This window comes from Hetaerina americana, unplaced genomic scaffold (genome assembly GCF_022747635.1).
Source record: "Hetaerina americana unplaced genomic scaffold, ioHetAmer1.1.p SCAF_4, whole genome shotgun sequence".
Taxonomy (NCBI): Eukaryota; Metazoa; Arthropoda; class Insecta; order Odonata; family Calopterygidae; genus Hetaerina; species Hetaerina americana.
The window spans coordinates 55141140-55166069 of record NW_027286985.1 but is presented as its reverse complement, the minus strand read 5'-3'; the positions used below and the strand labels follow the sequence as shown (position 1 = coordinate 55166069).

General features: G+C 39.6%; 1 protein-coding gene across 1 annotated transcript in view; it reads right to left on the bottom strand.

Annotated features, from left to right (window-relative positions):
• Duox (dual oxidase) overlaps positions 1-24930 on the bottom strand; it is a 251019-nt gene that overhangs the window by 52564 nt on the left and 173525 nt on the right. Inside the window, exon 5 of the mRNA XM_071589948.1 lies at positions 16376-16655. Coding sequence (XP_071446049.1) covers positions 16376-16655 — 280 coding nt within the window. The remainder of the gene's footprint in view (positions 1-16375; positions 16656-24930) is intronic.

The following is a 24930-nucleotide window of genomic DNA, read 5'->3' as shown; positions in this document are numbered from 1 at the left end:
GAAGAGAAAGATTACATTGCAAGGGGATATGAAAGAATAAAGTGACTCGCATGCATCAGGATAGTTTGGAGAACTTCAGCAAAACAATCCTCGGATTGATAACCCATGATGATGATTAATCTTTTCTTTACTTCTTCACAGATGATGACTAGACTTTCAACGAATCCCAGAACTTCTCGGCATAGCTACACATCGACCACCATCCAGCCAATGCATGAAATAAGTGTTATGGCAAAAGCAGCAATTATAAATATTGCGAATAAAATATGGTGCCACAAAAGGTTACTCCTTCCGTCGATGGAAATTAAGGGTGCCTGTGGACAGACGACTTATGCTTAACAAACTCAGGCAGCCTTCTTCAATTATACTTACAACGACCCATTATTAACTAAGAACTACTGCAAGTATTTTGAACAAATATTTCACAGAATTGAGACAAAATATTTTTAGAAAATAAAGCACGTAAAAAAACGATCTGAGAAGAAAAGAGATATGGGCGTGGGTGCGTTGAGTCGCACAGCCCCGTATGTAAATGTGCTGCGCGACATTCGGATTTGATTGAGCTCCTTGCGACGTGAAGCGGCGATGTCGTCCATTTACTTTACGATGCCTATGGTCATTAAATCCTGCCGTATTCCGTTCGCATGGACCTGCGATGTCCAAATTCGGACACGGGGCGGAGCTGTCACTTGTCCACGCCTAACTCCTACTCGGGCGACAGTAAATCCACATGCGCAACCTTTCTTCGACCTTCCTCCGTGGGTCGTCGCTTATTTCCGGATACGCATCCGCCGCCTCGAGGGACGAGGAGGGCTGCAATCGTCAGGGTGATCGACGGGGGTAGTGGAGGAGGTGAGAGGGAGCCGAGGGCGTGGCGGTCAGGGGAGTCGACGGTCTTTCCTTCGGGAATGACGCTCGACCCAGCGGTCCGCGGCGGTTGATTTACGACGTCGACGAAGAGTAAACAATCTCCAAATGCCACCGTAAATGTCACCAAATACCGAGAATCTGACGTTTCTGCAATGCTTTAGAGGCTATATTCATCTTTAAATCATCGCTTCTGTCTGAACAACCGAGACACATCAAAATTTTCCATTTATGTCTCCTCCTTTATATCTCACATGACATCACCAAACAGAAATCATCGATCATTTCAAACTGTTTGAACAACACGCAAGGTCGCATTCCGCACGTGTGTCAAATTTAAATGCTTCACTGTATTCATTTATTTTAGACATCATACCGCTATAAAATGCTCTCCCAGTAGAATAAACATTTCTAGGTGTCATTTTCTGATAAACTAAGTGTAGATAATGTTTACACATTTTATTAGGTCGAATTAATATGCTTAATGAAAAGACACCCCATTGTTGTATTAATATAACGATTTACCACCGTTCTGAAGTAGATGCAGGTAACTTTTTGGTGACATTCATATTTTACAAAAACATATGACAATATTTTTTCGCCATCCCTCTTAAGAATAGTGCCTACCTGAAGATTTCTGTTGGGTGTTAGAATAATTTTGGTTTATTTAAACTCGCGATACTTTTTGGCAAAGCAAAAATAAATGAAAGTATGCAGCAAACTACACTGATCGCGTCTAAATCACTCTCTATTAAGTCCTTTCCCGTCTATCACTATCTACTGATTAACTTCCTTTTCATGAATAAATCTGTTGTTTTTATCAAATACAATCTCCGATTACTATACTCTTATGGCGTTACCTAAAAAGAAATTATAAGGCATTTACGAAAATGAATTTGTTACAATATTGATTTATTTGTCTACTTTTGTCAATAGTTATTCATATTATTATTCATTTGATGCATGTATTAAAAAATTAGCTCATCTCATTAATTGGGAGACCGAAGTTCAATTTAATATTTTATTAAACAACTTCAAAAATAAAATATTCTAAAAGTACACGCTGTCGACATGCAATTAATCCTCACGGCCTCGCTCACTTGTGAACGATTCAGATGAGTTTGCATTACTTAATATTCCCATTCTCTCATGACTGCGATATACATCTTTAATCTAGTTTTGAAGCTATTAACATTATTAAATTAACTGACTACTCAAAATTAGCGATTCGATACCGTATGAACGTCGTAGATTCGTATCCCCCTGGTTGGAGAGCTGAAGAAGGGGGGGGGGGCGGGGGGATACATGGGTGAAAGGCAGTTGAACAAAGGAACGGAATTCTTTGCCTTTCCGGACACAGGTGAAAGTCAACCGCTTGTTATCTCTTTCTCGCCCGATCTACTGCAACAGCTACGAGACTCCCTAAAGCCAAACTCCAACTTCCTGTAAATGTAAATCGCATGCAAACTTCGGAGTTGCGAATCTTCTCCTCTCTCTCTCCCCCCCCCTCCACGAGAAACTACTACGTTGTAGTTTCATGAGATTCTTCCGTGAAAAATGGAAATGGTCTCATAAAGCACACTGCTTTTTCACCATCTTATAAGTTCCACGGAGCAGAGAGATGGAAATGTCACCCCTAAAATGTATGAGCCCGTGCAGAATGACCACGCCTTGAAAGGACGGCTCCGACCGTACATTCGCGGTATTTTCATTGTTCCGCTGAACATTTATTTCTCTCTAAATTATTACGAGGGCAATAATTTCCAGTTGTACCCACGTTATTAGACATCGACGAGGATGCGACTACACGTTTTTAAAGCCGCTACAGTTATTTTTCGAAGTGTAGAGGCATGCGGTCACTTTTCTATTTTAAGAGCCTAATGACTACCTTCAAAACAACTTCAGGATCTATTTATGCTTGACCTAAAAATTTAGATCCTGCATAAGCGTCACTCGCTGTCACCGCGTGCAAGGTGGAAATAATTACGGATAAACAAGGCAATATTACTTATCTTTCATAATACATATACGTGGAATTATCTTAAGTAGACGAAAATTAATGTAGCTTTAGTTGAAAAGAAACAGACTAACTTCGGCATTACAATGAACATACATAACATAAAACAAACAACAAACATCATAGTAAGTATCCGCTCAGTTTACCTCCGAAAGTGGACCTGCTTTTCGGGATGAATGACGCCCGCAAGATCGATCCTCTTGATGTAGGAAACATGTCTTATAATCTCCGCATTCATTAATCATACTTATGCAGAGAGACGAGCTACCTGATGCTACGAGTCGGTCCCAGTAACTGCATCTCCTCACCCGTGTAATTTACCGGCGGCAGATGGTGTCGACGTCCAGTCCTTTTGACCAGGCGAGCACGTTGGCAACAACCTTCCCGGGGAACTCTTTGAATGCAACCGTCCGTATCTCGGAGAGGAGATATACATATTCGAATAATTTTAGCACGAGACACGCGTATCTTTCCGATTGTGACGCGCGTTCAATTAATCACACGACTCGGTAACCTACCAACACGGGCCCTCGAGTCTACGCCTCCCAATTTCGTAACCAAGGATTTCCCTCGCGGCGATTACCAACAAGCACAAGTCGTTCGCTCTGCTGCAATGGCGACACGTGGTCGCCTGTCTTGAGGGATACCTTTCTTCCCTTCATCGTCGCCTTAACACGACCCCATCATTAAATAACATTAAATATAGTACGTACACCAGTTGCGGGACTCCATAACTTCGTCAGTAAGGAACATAGTTACGTAAGCAAAAAAAGGAAAGCATGGGTTTAATTAAAGGCTTCGATTACTAAAATTTTAAGTTTTGAAAATAGAGAATCTTTTAATTGCTAAGAAATAAATTACCTGACATTAAATATTTGTCTAATGAAAATACAACTGCGGTAGAGTGAGCTTAAACGTCCATTGAAATAGAATTTTCTTGCCATATCTATTTGATATTATTCTCTCGCGTACTAAAAATGTCCATAAAAATATTTAAATAGAAAAAAGTAATAAAAATACAATACGAGCAAAATTATTACTGAAGAAAACCCCTAATTAATTTTTAAGATGATGAGGTAACGAAAGTAGCAGGATTAAATTAAGCCAAGAATCAGGTACGATTGGCATATATCATGAGATGAAACGCTGCGGGCAAGAATGCTTCGAAATAGAATGAAAAGCATGATCATAGAAAGAACTGAGAACATCATAGAAATTTAATGTTTATGAATGGAATTAAAAGACGCAAGGTCGGAGTCTTATCAAGAAGAGAATGCTTGAGAGGCAAAATCGGGATGAAAGATTAAGAGAGCCTATCTGCCCCACGATATGAAACCACTGGAATTGCGGGAAATACAATGAAAGCTAAAACTGGATATAAACCAGAGAATAAGACCAAATAATAGGTCAGAAAAAAATTGAGGCTAACACAGAATTCCACCGGACGTTACCAGAAAGCTAACGCAATTAGTCCCTAAAGTTCATGGTCAACTCCAGTAATGTAGACCGTCGTGCATGCCTTTTCACCGCCAAGATCCTACCGGTAACCAATTTCTTATGAAGTTGTTGGACTTACCTCGTGTGCATAGCCACTTACGTTACGGAATTGTTACAAAAACAGAATGACTATAGCGAGTATGTTGGAGGAGTTATTTTGGGATACCCTTCATTCACGAAGAGTACAGGTGTAGGAGGAGGCTTTCAGAAAGGTACAGGACACCTGAGTTTTCTTTTGAAACCAAAGGAATTATTTAGGCGCCAAATTATATTGATAGATTTTTCCACCGAGAAAAAGTGAGAAAGACCCCATCACCACCAGATTTGAGTAGTCATTCCTCTCTCGCACAACACGATATCATGATAAAGTCGAACCCAAGCACCCGCATACATATATTAAGTCAAAGAACGAAAACTGTTGTCCTAACACCCTCCACCACACGCCCTTGTGACGGTTTGCGGAGTGCCGAGCAAATGAAGATGCATACCATATCGACAGAAACATCGCAAACTTGCAATACCTTTCATTTTCGTAGCAAAATGTTAAGCGCACTTCCGGGAAAGTTCAACGAACAGAACTACTCTTCCACGTGCAGAATCACTTGAAACATCAACGCCAAGGTGATTGGCCTTAGCTCCCAGGTGGTGTCGGTCAGGGAAAGTGAATTTCTGATTCCGAAGCGCTCCACCTCATCTTATGAGCTAAGGAGTTTATCAAGTTTAGCTTGGAAACAAATTATTGAAAAAAACACCGAAAAATAATGCAGAATGTCGTTTATTCCAATTTTCTGGGAACAGAAATATCGAAAAAAAAAGAAGTCGAGAGCAAGAACGATTGAAAGTCAACAATCGCTGAGCTCTCAACGTAAAAGTATTTCGTGAATTTTATGTTGCGTTAGTAAATCAAATTCCGCCATCATAGATGCGGCTATGCTATTCGGTCAACGCATTTATTCGCTGAGAAATTCCTACGACACCGTTTATCAAATTTCTCAACAAGCCCTTTCCAGCGGATAACTTTCACGGAAACTTTCCCGGCAAATGAATATGAGAAACGTTGCAAATGGACGAGGATATACGTTACCTGCAGAATAAAAATTCAGCCGACAGTTACAGGTAGGTATATGAAAGCTACTGTGATGCTGCTGGCAAGACCAGCTTATTCGCGGAATAAATACTGACCACACTGTTGGAATGTAGAAATATCGGAATGTTAACTTAAAACGAGTCTTCGACCTCGTCCTTTCCGAAAGAGGATGATGTGATATACGCATTCCTCTGACAGTGAGAGAAGTTAAAACTAATAGCGAAATAACAACATAAAAAATATTAGATAGAGTCCACAGGTTTTTCAATAAATATTGTTTCAGGAATGCAGCTACCTTAACCCGTAAAGGCATCGCTATCGCATCCGGAAATTATTTCGAGTAGCCAAGCATAGTGGTAGGAGTGGGTGGATAAAGAAATGAGGTTGATTCGGATGAAACAGAGGGATTATTATTGAACTACCCTTGGACACTCATCGAGAATGTTTTCAATGTTGTGAATATGCCTCACGTCCGCGAATTCGTACCGGCTAAGGCGAATTTTTTATCGTTAACATTTTTTCTTAACATGGACACATCAGCAACAACGCTGAACCGGCACAACAGTCTTGGGCATAAAGAATATTATGAATATTAATTTTCTTTTTAATTTCCGAGTAATATATCACCGGTGTAAAGTACTAATGAAAAATCAATTCCTTTCCCCAGGTTGCAACTCCCATTCGAACGATTTGTTTGAATTACTCGATGTTGCAGAATGGCGACCATGATGACGCCTTTTGAGCACATAAAAAAATCAAAGCAGGCCGTGACCGATAATTCTTTCATTTGAGATTGAGTATGATAAATGTTAAATTACATCCAGCTAGTCGATTCCCACATTAGTCAACCTCTTTGTGTAATATTAGCTTTATGCCACGATATCTGTCGATAGGCGAAACTGCTGCAATCGATTGCAGCAGTCGACCAAGAGCAAATTCGAATAGTGCACAGCCCCGGAGACGGTGAGCAAAGGCGAGGCGCGTTTCGCAGAATCTAGGAGGGGCAGACAGACAGCCAGGAGGCGACGGCCACTTCCCCCCGCCGAGCACGCACCACGCGCGGGCACACGGGCCAAACGCAGAGCTTAGCGTCCCAGTCCGAGAGCGGCATTCCTCACAGCGCCGCCCTCGTGTATCTGTTTTCCCTCCGAGCCAGATACGGAAAAAAAGAAGGGTAGAAACCACTCCCATTGCCAACCGCACGCATCCGGCTCATAGAGGTTCGACACCGGTCTATCCGTATGCAAGGGCACGAGACTCCGATCCCTTTCAATGGCAACGTGCGGGCAAGGGAGCCTTCGGTCTCCCGCCCATTAGACTTGACTTGTGAGAGCTCACTTTCCTCTACCTCCCAGGGAATACGTAAGCGGGGCACGGCAAGGAAGGCGGAGCCGGATGTTTTTTTCCACAAAAACGCATGCACGGAATCTGAATCGAATCCCTTTTATTTGCCTAAAGACATTTCGTTGCGGGAGGGGCAGAGTGAGAGAGAGAGAGAGAGACCAAACGAGATGCGTTCGAAGGACGAATGAACAAATTTAGGCGGGGATCAAAGGTCCCGGGGACTGCAGGGTGAATCCCTGAAGAGGGGATCGTCCAGTCCAGGTATGCGGCATCAAATCGCGTAATGGAGTATTATCCAAAGCTTCCGCGAAAAAGTTAACTAATTACGGTTGAAATGGTAGGTGGGCCATTAGAATTGATAGAGACATCGGCCCGTAGTACGACAGTACGTCAATATGTTTTAGGGTTTGTCGACGGCAAAGTCATTTTACATCACTCCCAGCCTATTATTTCAAACTAAATAAAAAGGACGAATAGAATGCACTGCCATCCTTTAGAGACATGAAATAGCGTCCTACAGAGCAAGGCAATCCCGGGATCTATCACATCTGCCCCGTCCCTCGAGAGTGAATACGATCCACGACCCCACAGGAGTACTCCTCCCGCTATACCTATAGTTTTCATATGCTGAGCATTCGAAATTTTCATTAGAAAATATTTTCTGAACAGTCCACATAGTGAGATTTGTACTAGTAGTTGAACAAAAATAATCACCAAAAAATATTGGATAAAATATTTTACCCATTAGAGAAACCAGATATATTTTCAACTCAAATTATCGATTAGTTGAATGAAACCGCACACCAGGATACAACCCAATACATATACACAAAGTATTAATGAATAAGTATATCATATGATTTTCTGTTGAGTACTTTAATGAAAATTTAAAGAGTATTAAAGAAATCTTGCGAAAAATATCCTGGCGGGAGTTAATTCCATAGTTTTACATAGCAAGACAGGTAAACTGTTGCACAGGTGGATATAACGTGAATGTACTTAAGATCGCGCTCAGTGCGGGGCAAGTGTAAGAAGCAGAGCAAAGGCGAAATGGAAAGCAAAATGCAAGAAAAAGAAGGGAACATGAGGAACATCAGGTTGAGTAATACTAGATCTTAACGTGTGCAAAGAGTTTGCTTGGTGTACTCTTCGTCCTTCCCCCTGCATTCCCCCGAGGCCATGGCAAGCACGCGAGCCATGAAATTCTTCGGGAGCGCAAGAAGCCGATCACCCATTGCTGATCTATCGTCTTAACTGTCTTAAAATTTTGCTTTTACCATGTGAAAAATATTTAATTCCGTGCTGAGTTCATTAAAGATTAATCCAAGCACACCTACTTACACAGAATCTGTTCCCGTCGTGATCCCGTTATTTTATTGCATCCCATTGATTCTTTCAATCACTATAATTTATTTCAGACACGATAAATGGCTAAATAACTATTCGAGTGGTCGAGATTGCGAATTCTCGACCGACTGAATTCATGCGGGGAATGATGTAATTATTCTAAATCACCTCGCAAATCGAGATTTAAGTTCGAGTTAATTCACGGCATGACATCATCTAATAAATAAGTAGCAATTTGGATCACCACCGGTGAAAGAGATGCTACCAGGTGTACACATCATCTCTCGATTGACTTTCTGCTCCAATAATGTTCATATGAAACTGGTAATAGGGGATGCGACCTACATTTGAGGTCACTTGAGTAAGTTGGCGATGCATTGGAAGTAGTAGTTTGCAATAGCCTTTACGAAATGCAACAAGTGCAACGGTCTTATGCAACTAAGGCAGCAGGCAATCAAAAATAATATTCACCCCACACCGTATGAAGGAACCGGAAAACCTGAGAAAAACATGACTCGATCGGGATTTGAACCGATACCCACGACATGGGAAGTATATGAACTACGCGTCTATAACTCGTCCCAACTCCCCATCACCATTTTTTTCTCTTAAAAAACGCCCTCCACTAGTATGAAAATCGCACAAAAATGCTTGCGCTGAGTAAACGATTGAAAAGACAAGTCTTTCCTACTGACTGAGGCTTCATGTTCGCAATATTTAGTCCCGAAGAAGTCTAAATGGAAGAGAATTTAACGTACAGACATGGAAATTATTCAATTAGTCTTATGACATCATTTGAAACGTGTCACTGAAATAAAGTCAAAAGGTGGATAAATATAAAGGTGGATAAACATAAAGGTGGATAAATAATAAAATCTGTGGAAAAGTACGAGTCTTTCTTTTTAGTATGGATATTAAATACTTCCACGAAGTGAAGCCTGAAAAAATAGAATATATTCAAAAGGTGGAGTTCAAGCAGTCTATCATTTAATGAAATCTTTCGCCTAAAAATCTTCGATGAAAAATAAATCTTTTTCCCAATCACCAATTTAAAATAAAAATCGCAACAAAAGCTTAATGGAAATATAAAAAGCAAATAAAAAGTAACGCACGTTGATGCAGCAGTTGAACCGCAAAATTATCCAAATGCTGTTTACAAATGTCGGGGAGGTCTTCCTTATGGGTAACGCCTCAGTAAACTTCCTTCCATGCCCTTCTCTTATCCTAATCAAAATTCGCATTATTCAGATTTGTATTTGCTTTTTTTTCATTGGCTTCTCCTCGTACCTACCCATATTTCTTCCGCGCTCCGCTGGCTCCCCGTCTCCCTCTCTCCGGATGATTTTACCCTTCTAACAAAGATCATTTATCATGTTCCTTTCGATTTTGATGGCCATCCGGTCCCTTGCTTCTATTCTTCACGTCCCGATAAATTGTGTACTCGCATTCATCTCTTTCACAACTGCACTTATTACTTATTGGTAATCTTAAATTTTCTATCCGAAGTGTTCGCAGTAATCCCCAGTCACCTTCAATCTATTCTTAAAAATTCAAAAAGACGTTTTCACCACCACCCCTCCAACTGTTTTCCTTTTGTATAGAAGGAAACATTCAGTGAGCTATACCACTATTTTTGCTCAATAATTAAGGAGGATTCATCAACGGTCCGAACACGATCCTGCGATTTACTCTTTTTAATATTAATATTCTTACTTTTTCGTGTTTGGTGATCTAATTTTGAAATAAAACATCTAATCACTACACTTTCTCTATTTTGAAATTGTAATCCTAAGCATTAATTCGGAGAAAAGAAATAACTACACTGTGAAATATTTTATCTCTGTGTTCATAGAAAATAGTCGCGTTGTCACATTGATCGTGATTTTACACGCAGGTGACGAACAAATAAATATGTAGACATCCAAAGATCCCACGTAAACTCAGAATGAATAAGGAACTGGATATTCAGTTTCCAAACCAACATCCATGAGACCAAATTTACTAACTCTCCGGGTCATCATCAAATCTGTGATACAAAATAATGGGTAAAAATAATGATTGAAAGTTTATTAATTACATGTATTACTCTCTTAAGAACGATTATATTAATCTAACTTTTAACCAAACTAAGCTCCTAATGTTAATTCCATAAATAATGCATACTTATCATTATTAACAATATCTTTTCCTTCAAACTCCCGCGGCGTAAAACTTTTCTAGCCCTTCCCGGAAGTAGATGCTCTAAATAGGATAGCAAGCGGCTAATTTTGAAGATTCAGAACTTAAATTATGTCAAAGATGCATTTTAAAAAAATGCATACAAGTACATACAATACAAACTTGTACTTTAGAAATACGAGCTTTTAGTGGAAGCCGGTATAGACATTAAATCGAAATATCGCAGGATGCGATTTTAACAAAATAATTCCCCAAAGAAAAACGAAAGCGTAATTCTAGTAAAATTCTGAATTGGAAGTCATAAAGAAATATAAACATTTTTATTTTGTCTATGGTTCCTTATTTAATGGATTGACACGCCCTGTGACTAAATTCCTCGCCATACCACGGAATGGCGAAGCCCTGAGCAGGAACCAGTTTTATATCGCACAGTTCGACTGATCTATTTGCCTTAATTAAGCTCTCTTCCCAGTGTGAAAACATTTTATTTTTAACAAGCTGGAATAGAACCATCATTAAAACGGTATTTCTATAAATTCCAGTAGTCGCACTGAAGGTTAGATTCGATAGCCGAGGGTATGTCTCACCCTGAAGTAATCCCTCTTGGTTGGTGAAGGTCAAGCATCAAGTTATGGGGTCCAATTCCTTTCCCAGAGCTACCTGAGGTTTCCTGCCAAGCTACAGTATCCAGAGAATCGCACTGCTTTGATGTTAGATATGATTGTTCCAAGGTAATGGGGGATTAGAAACCGGGACACACTGAGAATATTTCAGTCAGTATCCGATCGTTCCACCCACTAAGCTGTCACGATATCTAGACAACAGTTCTGAAAATATTTTTCGGGTAGAAGCGGAAAATGAAAAAAATAGCACAGAAGAATCTTAATTCAGTAACGAATACATTTATATCTACGCATGTAGTGAAAAATTGACCGAAATTAGGAATGGTAAAATGCTCCGTTGCTCCATTCAAAATGAAGCCAATTATATTCCAGTTTGCTGCTGATTTCTATTGATATTATAACCTTAATTGTATTACACTCATCAGAAAGGTTTTGTGCAAAACATAAAAACTTTCTTTTTACAGTATCAAGAATTAAAAATGTCCGGAAAATGCTACCAGAAATTGTTTCGGAACACTTTTGAAGCACTTAAGTAAGCAGAAGAGAAAGGAAGCTCTCCAAAATATGACACACATTTTCGATAATAGCCGTCAAGTGTATATTATAGCAGCAAGGGCAAACATTGAAAAAAACAAAAGAAAAAAATCGTGCGTAACAGCGGACTTAAAGCAACGAACTATTCCAAAATATTAGTCCTATATCATTTTTCCTGGTAATAGTCAGTTTGGAATTCTCACACTAATAAATCAAAGCGGACATGTAAACTGCTGCTCTTAAGAATGCTCCGCCCGAGGACCAAGCGACTCCACAGCTCACCTCACGCGAAGGTCATGCATTACACCGGTAGGGATAATGTGGACTGCCTTAGCCCGCGTACGCATACCTCCACGTTTCACGCTAAGGACGATCATAAGATTCGCGTCCTCCCACGACTTGGGGGATCTTTGACTTACGACCACGATCGGCACTGAATGGAATTTCGCAGACGTTCCCAGACGGCAATTTCAAGAGCTTTAGACACAAAAGGCGCTGACCGTTAATCTTATTGAGTTTCTCACACGAAAAGTCATGACTTCCCCATCAAAAATGTACATGTGTTTCCTTCCTTGTTACTGGAGAATTATTCAGTGCTTTTAGATGGTCTTTTTTTGGCACGGTACTTCTATTCGCAAATTACATTCAACGCAATAAACTTACATCATATCGCAACGCTCACCCCCAAAGGCTTCGAGCACGTAGCGTTTTGTATGGCCAGCTATTACTCCGACCAAGGATGTATGATGAGACGTATCTTTAGCCTCTTATAACCCCATTTAGAACGGAAGAAGAATATAAAACTATGCTGGATAGAGAGGAAGTCATACTAACTTATCTACTGGGAGAGAAGCGAGGAAATAGCCATTAGATGAAGACAGAAATTGCCTGGATGTTGAAGGTTTTCCTGAAAACTTGAGACGTTTCCTATCAGATTGAGGGCAATCTTAAAAACTTGAGTAAACGGTAAATGTATACAATTTTGGACAAGATGCCGATTTTAAATATATTCAGTAGTGCCTAAGATGATACGAATAACCCATTATTCTACGAAAGGCGATTTGAATTCAGATGTTGAACAATAATTTTCGGAGATACGAGTTTAGATTTTAACTCTTTTTTTCTTGATCTTTTCGAATTAAACCTAACTATATATTTGAAAAGAACTATAGAGCGGATGATACTTACAAGTGTTTTCGGTTCATGTTTCTACGTATACCACTCGAAAAATTAAGTCAACTCTTTTCATCTGCAATTTGTTAAACATTTTTCGATTATTATTTAGAGTTAAAATAATAGCGGCATTACACTTATCGTGGCCGCGGTTTTGTTTTTAATTGTTCTGTCCTGGAATTATTTCTGCTTAGAATAAATACCGTATATAAGAAAATTCTCATGATAGATAGGTTTCGAGTTTTATTTTATCAGTATTATTCTTAGGAATTTTTTGTTTAAATATAGTTTCAAAAACCAATACTTTTTCATTTCTTTCTATTAACCCACATATTATACAGGCTTAAACTCTTAATGCTATAAATCCCCACCAATTCGGGACACCATATATGCAGTGGTAAAACATTGGAATGGTAAATCTGCTACATTTAGTTTGGGAATTAGTATTTATTTTAAATTAAACAAGTCCTTTACAAAAAATAATTAATTATATACGTTACACCGAGAATACCTGCGGCTTAACTTACCCAAAATTCTCGACAAAAACATACGTAACTCTAGCAATTTATTGGACCACTAAGCATTTTGAAAAGTTTGCTGGAGGCAATTCAGGTTTTTCTAACAATCTTCTTATACGACTCGGAATCTGTTTGGGATTCATAGGACAAGTAATCACTGATTACCGTTCAAGGGTGGGCTGATATATGACGGGATGTGGCTAATTCATATTCCGTTAACCATTCATGAAGCTCACATATCTGCCACCAGTTTAAAATTAATAGATAGAGTTGACGCCATGGAATCCTCTATTTATAACACGCAAAACTTATAGACCAAAGAAGAGAGAGCAGCATAACGGATTCGAGAAGTGATTTTCTCTTAGAAACATATCGTCAAGGGGCAGGAGAGTTATTGGCAATCGCTCAAAGAACCAGTAGGCTCTTATTTATGCGTTACAGGACTTTGGATGTCATTCAACGAATTTTTCTTATTTATGCACATCCATCTAAGTTGATTCTGCTGAACGTGGGACGTATTGACCGATACGATACAAACCAGTTCTTTAAATATATGACGATGTCATTAATGACCTAAAGAATAAGAAACACAAATGAGTTACTAAAGTAATTAAATACAAGACTCAAATAAAATCGTACATTATGTCAAGGACTTTCGAATGATCAGCAAGACTAGCTTAATTAAGAATTGAATGAGTGCTGGAGGAAGACTGATATTGGAAATTTTAACAAGTTGGTGAATATTCTGAATTACTAACAGCCCCGAATTACATATGATCATATTTAAAAAAGATGATATGGTTAAACAAGTAATTAATATTATAAAACCGTACATTATGTCAAGGGCTTTCGAATGATCAGCAAGACTAGCTTAATTAAGAATTGAATGAGTGCTGGAGGAAGACTGATATTGGAAATTTTAACAAGTTGGTGAATATTCTGAATTCCTAACAGCGCTGAATTACATTTGATCATATTTTAAAAAGATGATATGGTTAAACAAGTAATTAATATTGTGCATTATGTATACCCTCGCGTTGTTTTGGTGAAAATTTGAGAGATATATCTATGACGCACTATTTCTATGGATGATTCACGGGAGTCTGTTAAGTTAAGAAGATTCGTCCATCATAACATGTGAATGTCAGTGATTGGTATGAGCTCTTTTAGAGGAATCAATAAAATGATAGACAGTTCATCCAATTAAAATGCCATCTCTACCGTACTTACGGAGAACAGAGTGGCATGCATTCGAATTGAAGATATGTAACACTATGCGTAATCGATACCCTAAGAAACAAAACGCAAATATTTTCAGAAATTTTAATCATGTTATTCCTAAAATTTAAATGGCGTAGGTATGACAATGGCAACCGTCAACCTGGGTCACATACCGCGAACACTATTACAAACCAACCTACTGCCGCCTAAACTGTGATGGGTTACTTCTTTGGGATATAGTATCAAAATCAATAATAAATCAGATATGTGTCAGCATACATTAATACATGCGTTTTTTCGTTAGCAATTGAAATGCAATGTGCAGTGCTCACTGGTTACGTATTTAGAGATATATTTTTGTTAAGTTTTAGTGGCTCAAAAATACTTTTCAGAGTTAAATTAAGAACAAAAGGACAAACACAAAAAGGTCACTGAAGAACTAAGGAGACAAACAATTTAAAGAATCATCCCGGTCTTTTTTTATATATCGCATTAATAACACACGCATGAACATTTCATGCCATTTTCCTATGAGAAAGGAAAAATGAAAAATCACGTTTGTCCATCACGAAAGGAAGGTGACTCTTTTAATAATTTTATCCCTAGTGCTCTGTCCTTCTATACTTATTCCGCCTGCCACATTAATACGTGTGTTCATACGAACCTACTTTCGTTTCTGACAATTCTTCTCTCTCTTCTACTACATTCACCCATGACTTTCTTGGTCCACCCCTTCCTCTCAAGCGATTCCCTTCTCTCATATATCCATTTGGTGATTATATTCTCATCCTTCATCTCAGTATGACCAAAACAGCGTAGCAGACCGATAAAAATGTTTTGTTTCCAATCTACATCCTTTTCGTCGCCCATCAATCCTCACCTTATCTCTCCTACACTTACGAAAATCTCTCCTGCTATCCTTATTCACGGTCTATAGTCAGCATTTATGCCTATGCTGGCATGAAAAAGTTTCAATTTTGCACAATTATGTGGCGAGTACAATATAATGCACTGCCATTTTTGCTATTTTAAATGTACACTCATTTATTCCATTAATGATGTAACAAGCATCATTACTATTCTTCTAAATCACCTCAAAAAAGCAATATAAAACTTTTTCTGGTATTACCCCCAATCGATGTATCTGGGTCGTAAGATCAACGGCTGTAAGCTGTGCTAGAAAATAGGCAGTGAATTAACGTTAGCGCCCAGAAAAAATGATTTCGCCCCTGTTCGAAAGTTTTGCCTGGAATGGTGTGTTATTTCGAGCGAGAAAATATGATTGATTTAAACAGTTTAATAGAAAAAGAAATTGTTGGTATAGATGGGGACCATGTAGTGATGCGAAAGTTTGAACATTTAAATCTGGGTCGTAATTTATATACCTAATTGCATTTAACATTATTGTTGTCGTTGGATGAGAACTCCACTTGCATATAGGAAACTGATCATGGCAGCTGTGGACATGCCGCAAATAACATATGTGGACCCTATTTGGTAGGTTGATTATGCCACCATATGACTTACAGTCAATGGGATTTCAAAGGATGGAATTTTACCTTCTTGTGGGAATAAATACATTTTTTACATTTATTCGTTGGCCAAATGCTCTAGCTTAAAAAGAATTGCTTACAGTCTGAGTGGAAAACCAAAAGGCTAAATAGTTACATGGCACTCCAGCCAGCCCAGAAAAATCTTTTGCTCGATAAAAAAAAATATTTTCAAGTACGGCATGAATATCTGCATGAATTATTTCGAGGTTTCATTATGTAAAACCGCTCTGTGGCTTCATGCTGTAAAAACTCATGGCACGGCTAACGGGGCTGTATGTAAGCTTAATAACTTAGGACCAGTCGGAGAATGCAGATTCGCCGACGTAAACGAACCGGAAATTCCCTTGGGAGCCCATCCCATTTTTTTCGAGGGCGGGTCGTGAGATCTACTCGGAAGAAAAGAGGCGTGCACTCACGGAACAATCTCTCGGGGCTGAGGTTCCTCAGGACGTGGGGCACGGGGGCGTTGAACAGCGGCACCCTCCCCTTGTTCCTCGGCGGCATCTGGGAACGGGCCATCGTCTCGGCGTCCTCGCCCTCCAACGCCCACCGCTTGGCGACCACCACGCCGTCCGCGTCCTCCTCCTCGTCGCCACACCGGAACGTACCATTGTGGAAGGACCGCATTGAGTTCATCCAGGCCTCACTCGTGCTATACACGAAGCTACCGTCTATCCAGCTGGTCATCCGGTTGGTCTGTAAAACGGGAGGGAGAGAAGAATTAAAACACGTCAAAGTTTGTAAATAGGCATTTAAAAGTTGAGACGCACGACCCTTTGGTTCGCAAAAGATTGAAGGTTAATGCGAAGAAAAGACGAGAAGCAGACACGCTTCTAACTGGCGAAATCAAGTGTACGCCAACACGCGATCGCCGAGAGATCCCTGATACTCCCGTAAGCCTAAATAAGCAGTACGGTGTTAACTACCACTTTCATGAAGAACACCGGAACATTTATATTGCAATTTCTCAATGAGATTAAGTTGTATTACTATCTAAAGAATATACAAATACACTCAGCGGGATGAAAATGTCCTTATGCTATCCAATAATTGACTACAAAGATAAAATCTTATTGGTTCATTTACCATTACGCACTGCTAACAAAGATACTAAAATGCCATTCAGTGAAATTGATAGCAATTCAAAAAAAAAGTACAAAATTGATACCTTTGTTCATTACCTCCAATGAAACAGAACTCTTATACACGAGGGAAGACCAATATATCAATTTAATTCATATATGAATATCAAATGTGACTTGGATATCAGAAGTGAGTGTGAAAAATCTTAACTAAGGAATATTTAATCTTAAATGAACGGACGTCGCATTTGACTTGGGTATTCATCGTTTTATATGAATTTGATGCATCCTTAAGGGATACATAACATTACCAGTAGAGATAAAATGTTCATCAGAATCACCACCTTGGCCGTTAAAAGAGGTCATTATCAGCGGAAAACATTCAATGGACCTAGACGGACCAACAAATGACGGAAAGAATTCATTACGTTTGAAAAATTGCCGTCCTTGAGGAAATATTCATTTCATCATCACCTGTCATGTGGCAATGTTTTCTCCGAGGGTGACGGATAAAAACGACGGGCCCATCCATCGTCTAAGCTTCAATGCTGCCGGGGATTCTCCAAGACGCCTCGCTTAACTAAGAAGTGGAATCCACATTCATTCTTCGACATTCATCTCGGAAATTGACAGTAAAATTTTCACTTTTGAAGAATGTGGTTAATAAAATGAACATAATTAAAATGTAATTCTGCGTTGAATGCTTAAAAGAATGATTGTAAATAAGACTCCGAATTCCAAAAAATTAACTAATGACTGATCAAAATCTACTTAGTGCTATAAAACAGAAAATTCAAAATATTTCGAACGAAACTCAGTTCCAACACCAATAGCATCAAATAACATTGCAACGAAGACTTTTTCCTTTCCCATTTATTTTACATTTAGACTTGAATTAAAATAAACTATGATTTATTTCTTGAATTTTAATTTTGAATGAAGAGAATAAAGAAGAGCTAGGCATGGGTTTTCACAATATTCCCTTCAGTCCTTCGAATGAACCGTTAATTATCCAGTAACAACCAAGTACGGAGCGGAATACCGAGTTGTTCCGGACAAAAAGATTTCAATCTTTCCATCATGCCCAATACTCCTTCCCCGTTGAGAAGCCCCCGCGCAGCCGCCTACGAGAAAACCGGTATTTGTCCAGCTGGCCATCGAATACATCCCCGATTTCCTCCCCTTGCCTGATTCGAAAGGATCGCGCACCGATTTCGTACGATACGTCCACGGGCAGCAGTGGCGGGGAGAGTCCTTGAAATAGCTACTTGAGCCTTGCATTACAAATTGATGCAATATAAACGGTGAAACAAGAGGGAGAACGCACGCATAACCGAGCAGCAGTCACGCTAAGTGACCGCCCTATTTTATGAGACTTTTTTTATGCACACACTATTTGCCGAGGATGAGAGATTCTTAAAGATTCCATTGATCGCAGAAGGATTACTAATATTCTATCCGCTTGGAAATTATATTTTGATTGAGATTCCTGAGATAGATTTCGGCGTCTATGCTATTTGACTATTTTACCTCTTTCGGAAAATGTCACCGTACACCCACTCAGTAGAGGACTCCTCGAAATAAGGCTTTTGCTATAAAATCTCATTTTATCATTAAATATAATTTACTTATATTATTTACTTATATAATTTACTTTATTTTACTACGCATGAGCCATGTTTTGAGATGCAAGCTCAAAAGTTGTATTTCGTTCTACCGCAACGAAACCCAAATCAAAGGTATTAAAAATATCTTGCAGGATATAAAGCAATTTATCATTATGAAGCAATTTCACCGAATTAAGTCTTTTTTAGTAATTCTTTGTCGCATTTTAAGCGAATGTATTTATTTTAACACTTAAGTAAATGAAGCGCCTACGATAAAAAAATCATTACGTAAATTCTACGATAGTTTCCGGATTTTTGATGATTTGATAATAAAGATAATTCGAAATCACTTTCATTTAGCCAGAGATAACGCGTAAACCAAAAGAAATACTCCCATTTTCTGATTTCTCGCAGATTGAGAGTATTTCACGGAATAAAAATAAATAAAAGCACATACAACGGAAAGCAAAATCTGAACACAAAGGAGATTCGAACTACGACCTTCGGGTTAGCCGGCGCATGAGCTCTTCGACGGAATAACCGGATCGGTAAGTACTAAAACCAAGGATAACTCGGCTGGTTCTTTCATTGGTAAGGTTCGACAAAAATTATGGGAAATGTGTGGGGGGAATTTCATGTCACGCACACCCTACCCTGAAGGACAATAGTCGTAAAAGAACGCAGAAAAACATTAAAATATAATATAAATTCGGTAAGTTAGTATGATGACTGACTTTCCAGTTAATTTTTTGTGCAATTAGATCACTTCCAATAAACTGTGGCTTTTTTCAACTCTTAAGAATATGCTTGATTTCATATTAATGACCTTCCGGAAACGACATTTATTTATGACCAGCACGCCGCCCATACTTTATTACACTTTTCATTTCACATTCCTTTGATCAACCAGTTACAACAAATAGGTAGCGGAAACGAACTCATGTGGTACAACCTGATGCGGTAATTAGCATGATCGGAGTCTGAGGAAGTGTGACGCATTTGAACAAGTTCAGGGTCTAAGGAAAGAATTCAGACACATTCCCGTTGACAAGGTCGAACCTATGGGGTACTCTTCGCTCCATCACAGGAGAGCCTAAGGAAACGTGAAATGGTCCCCTGCTCTTTGCCACTTGAGCTTGAATACTTAAATCCATCCCTATTTGGAATTTAGACGTGGAGCCCGGAGGAAGCAAGGGAATGTGCACTGTTAAAAAAATAACACCTTGGGAAGGAGAGGAGGTGGTGTCCCCATGAAAGGAGCCACGCAATCGTAAAACACGGTCCGAGCGGCCGCTTTCCGCATTCCTCGCCGCCGATTCACCGAAGGGTCCACTGCAGACGCAACTAGATGCTTTGGAACTAAATTTCTATGCAGCCCAGGCTAGCAAATCTTCCTCGTGCAAATCTACCGCTCGTTATGATTGATGCCTTCATTTTTCATTAGTCTTAAGGCGAGATTAATTTTAGTCAAGGTTACTCCCGGCTGTTGGTCGTTAAGGCCGTGATTTCGACGATTCGACTGGTTGGTAAACCTGTCGCTGTCACTGTCTGTCTCCCTTGCAGAAAAAAAACTATCTTTTTGCCAGGGAAGGGTCAAGGTGTTTATACAGGCACAGGGAATTTCCGGTTCCAGCGACGGACGCCGTACTTCCGGATGTCCTGGCAAGGACCACAGCGTTAGACGAGAGGCAATACACCATCATGACCATTCGTGGGCGAACGTTCACTTTCAAGAAGATCAGATTGAATATAGGAAAAGCGAAATTGGAAGTTGGTGAAATTGAGATTGAAAAAGCTCCTCTGACCAGGGAAATTGATTTTCAAGCTTTTAATGGCTTTGGAACAAAATATTTCCAGTGCTGGAATTCTCTCTCACTAACTTTTGCTTACGCAGGTATTACCTTCATCTAAAATGTCAAGATTTTAATCTTAAGTTTTGAAGGCCATTAGGCTGATTAGAATGTATAAATACCAATTTTATGAGTGTCTGAAAATCCTTCAAGTCTTATTTTTAATGTGATGTGATACCTTGAGCGGTAAATGAAAAATCTTGCAATGGTTTAACGCTTCAACAATTAATATTTGAATGGCAGATGAGAATGCTAAAATATATTTAATTTAAAACTCCATAAGAAATAAAATAACACCGAGACAATAGGATTAACACTCGCCCAAAAAAGCTTCTCATTTTATGAGCCAATTAAAACACGTTTCTATATCATTTAAATATTTACCTTGCACTTGCGTGTTGACAGTTTGACGATACTTGTATAAAAAGAGTTTTCTTTGTAGTACAAGAAATGAGGTGACTGTGAAAACCAAGAGACATAAACGCAGATGCAAGATATGAAATAAATATTTTCAAGTTTATAACATTGGTAGTTTTAAAAATGACTGGAATCGTTTACATAGATCAAAGTAGACAGTGAGGTAGTCAGATAGAACAGAAAAGTCCGGGGTGATCCTTTTATCAGCGTCAAGAACTACTGGTACTCTTATAACGTCGTCGGCAATGACAGATGAGTGGTAAAATACACAAGGGATATAATTAGGTTCGAACGGCACCGTAGCTTGAATTGGGTGTAGTGAAATTTTCCTGGCGAAAAGTGTATTACACGTGATTCACCACTGGCACAGAGCTATCCGTAATGTCTAGCCTCAGTACGGTCCTGAAAATAAATACTCGGTGAGACTCACGTAATTTTATGAAAAGAATAACAAAAGCAGACGATTGTCAACTATCAACGGTTTAATGTAGCACACTAATAGAAGTCACAAGTAATGTCCAAGAATTGATTGCCTCAGTAGCAACAAGAAACGTTTTTCTAGGTTAAATCATGAAAACATATTGCTAAAGACAAAAACTTTGAGATTTCTGAAGCAAAAAGAGTCATCATTCAATGCAAGCTGCATGATGCTAATTTGTATTGTTATGAGTGCGTTGCGACAACTGAGTCACACCAAAAAGTCGGAAAAGAGTAGTCTTTAGGCACACACATTTAAATGATCCATTGATAAAATAAACCGGTTTCTTGAGCTGAAAATAAAACCTAGTTTCCTGTACCTGAACTCAATTTCTCAGCCCTGTACGAAAGTATACAATGCCCCAACCCATTTTCGGTCATTTTGCGGGGAAATGGTCCAAGGAGAATTATTCACCACCAAATTTAAGCGTCTACCTAAGCATGCAATAATGCCTATTCAGAGTTGTGGGTTAAACCCAGAACATTGGTTGGTCTCCCTACTAATCGAAACAACAACCACTGGACGTGAAAAGTTCAAATATTATGAAAGGTGTCGCCGTAGACGGCCAAAGTAAATGTTTTCGACGCGCAAGCCTGCCCATCCCTGTACGTGCCAGCGGCGCTAATGGGTCGCAGTAGGTAAATGCATTTCGAAACACCTCTCACAGCGTTCGGAACATCTGCGCTGGAGCAACCTCGACTTCCCATTAGCGACGAAGGTCAGGAGGGTCCCAAGGGGGGTTGGGCCATTTCGGGGACGGAGAGAGGTAATCGGGTGAAAGCCGAAAAAATATTAATCCTCGGGATACCGCCACCTAGTGCAACACCGCAAATTTCCTCTCGAATCATCATCATCCTCTCACTTTCGATACGAGCATCCCTCCACGCTCTAGTGTTTTCCCGGCCAAGATCGTTTCCTATTTCCTGATCCCGTTCCCTAATGACCCCCTTTACGTCTCTCACTTCGGTTAGATTTACCAGGAAAAGACGCGGCCCGCCGCCGGGGTGATGGAGATGTGACGATGACCAAATTCACTTGTAATGATGCCGTGTAGCGGTGGATAGACCGCAAACAATTTTCTGAGCAATATAATTCCAATTGCACATTCTACAATCGAAGGAACGTGAGCTCAAAAAAAAGGGTGATCGAGGAATCATTTTAGTGATTGACAGAGGTCAGTATTCCGACTCGAAATATTTTCCCGACTATATCAAAGTTGTAAATACTGTTAGGCGATAAAGGGACGGAGCGATTTCACTCCTACAGTAAAAACAGTACAAAAGTTGTGCTTTTCACTGAATCTTAAGTTACTGAAATAAGGTAGCGTACCCATCCAATTTCACAACTGTATCGGCCTTTTCAAGGGTAGAAACAGAAGCAAAATGACTTCACATTTTATACGATAAAAATAACACCCAGTTGACCGAATATTTACAGGAATTATAAAGTAATAAATGTAAAATTAAAAATAATGGATCACAAATCAAGTTTTTTCATTCAATCCCGATGAAAAAAAAATATTATTTTTCGTTGGATTTATTGATTAGGACAGCCTGAGCTGCGTCATTCTATAGGGTCGCAGTCGTTAATGTTGATTCCTAAAAATGTTAAGGTCTTAATCTCTTTGCTTTAGCAAATCAGGGAAACTGAAACAGGCTACCGATTAGGTTTAGCCTTGGAAGTATATAATTAGATTAAAGCATTAGGTGCTGTTTCAAACACACTCGATTTAAGGCTAGAGTACCACACATCAAGTGAGAGATTTCTAATAGAGCGAAAATTGTTTTCCAGAAGTGCATGGAGATGCGTGGATAATAACCACAGTCATTCCCCGGATAGATGACTATAGAGGGTAGACCCTTAGGGCTATCATGTCCTTGGTAAATAAATTTTTATTTGCACGAATTTTTATGAGCGCAAATTAATGCTCATAAACGGTTATATGCACAATTGTGCACCCCTTGTTTCTTATCTGTTCTCATTCAAGCCTGGCGGCGTTACCTAGAATACTAGATGAACATGAATCAGTTTTTACCTCGTACTCCCTTCTATATTAACCCAAACAAAGCCCACCATTGGGAGAGTTTTCTCCATTATGCCAAAATCTAGGGTGGTGATTGTAATATATTTGTTGAAAATCACGAATTTTTGTTTCACAGATTTCAATTGACTAGTTAAAAGAAGTATTCATAGCTTAGTTTTCCTGCAACTCATGGTCATTGTTTTTCGATAAATTTAGCAATGACTAGGCATTCCTTCAGGATACCATCTGTGTAAGAACTCGAGTTAGCCTTCGAAAACGGGATATTTACTAAAATGCGCAACGACGATTTTATCGAGTTAAGTTCTTTATCAGGAGCATGGTGAAAATGAAGGTACGTTATCATCCTCTCAATAGGCCCTCAAATGAAAACCATAAAAGTCCCGCTCGGAATAGTAACAGGATCGAACGGTCAAGTGCTGGTCACGGTCTCATGAAGGATGAGAAAAAAATTATGCTTAATTCCCAAAATGTTGAGCAAATATAAAAAATATCCGTTGGTTTACTGGCCTCCAAAGTTATAAAAACTATTTTTCCTTGAAAGCTGGCCTCCCGGTCCCTCAATCAAACAAACCAGGCGCACTAAGTCAACAAGGTTGCGTTTGCTTAATCTTGCAATATTGCCAAAACTCATAAGCCGCAGGGTTCTAGCTCTTTAAGAGATTAGTTCTGGGAAGAGTGCAACCGAGTGTTTGCGATCCGATCTAGTGGACGGCTCGGAACCACTACTTACAAAAACGCATCGGGTAGACAAAAATATTACAGGAATTCTCGAAGAATATACTGTACATGCGAAGCTAAAGTAACTTAACGGAAACTCGTTATTCACTTCACTGTGCCTCATCTTTAACACCAATGAATGGCACCCATATCTAGGGATCATGCGACGCTTGGCCTTTCACCCGGCTTCAGTCCCCATCTACGATCCAGAAATAAATACCACTTGCGGTTGGTCTGAGGGGCTTTTGAGTCAAACCAATGACATTACATTATTCCTCCGCGGATACACCCACTCTCTCTAAGCCTCCTTGTTCTTTTCCGGGTCCACGAAAAAAAACCATCGACTTTAATCACAGATATTATCTCGTCCTTCGAGGAACTCTGGATATATGAATTCTTCCCCCTTTTCAACCGCCCACCCGTGTCCCCGCGACTCTCAGTCGTCGCTCCCTCCTCGCGTTAATATTTCAGGCGATTAGTATTTCCCTCGCTTCGGCTGATGAGGAAGGACTACCTTGCGTGAGGATGCGCTCGCGGCTCTTCCCCTCTCCTGGATGCGATGCTTGATATTTTTTTTTCAGAGAGAGTAGTAAGACGGACACACACACACACACAGACGAGGAAATTTTGCGGAGTCACCACTAACATCTCTCATCATTCTTCCTCCTGGGCGTCCGCCTTGACGCGGGGGGTGAGACTTTCAGCAGTGGACACCCGTCACGACCGCGCAAGCGTCCACCCCCCCCTTCTCCCGCCGAAGGACTGCCAATGACCCT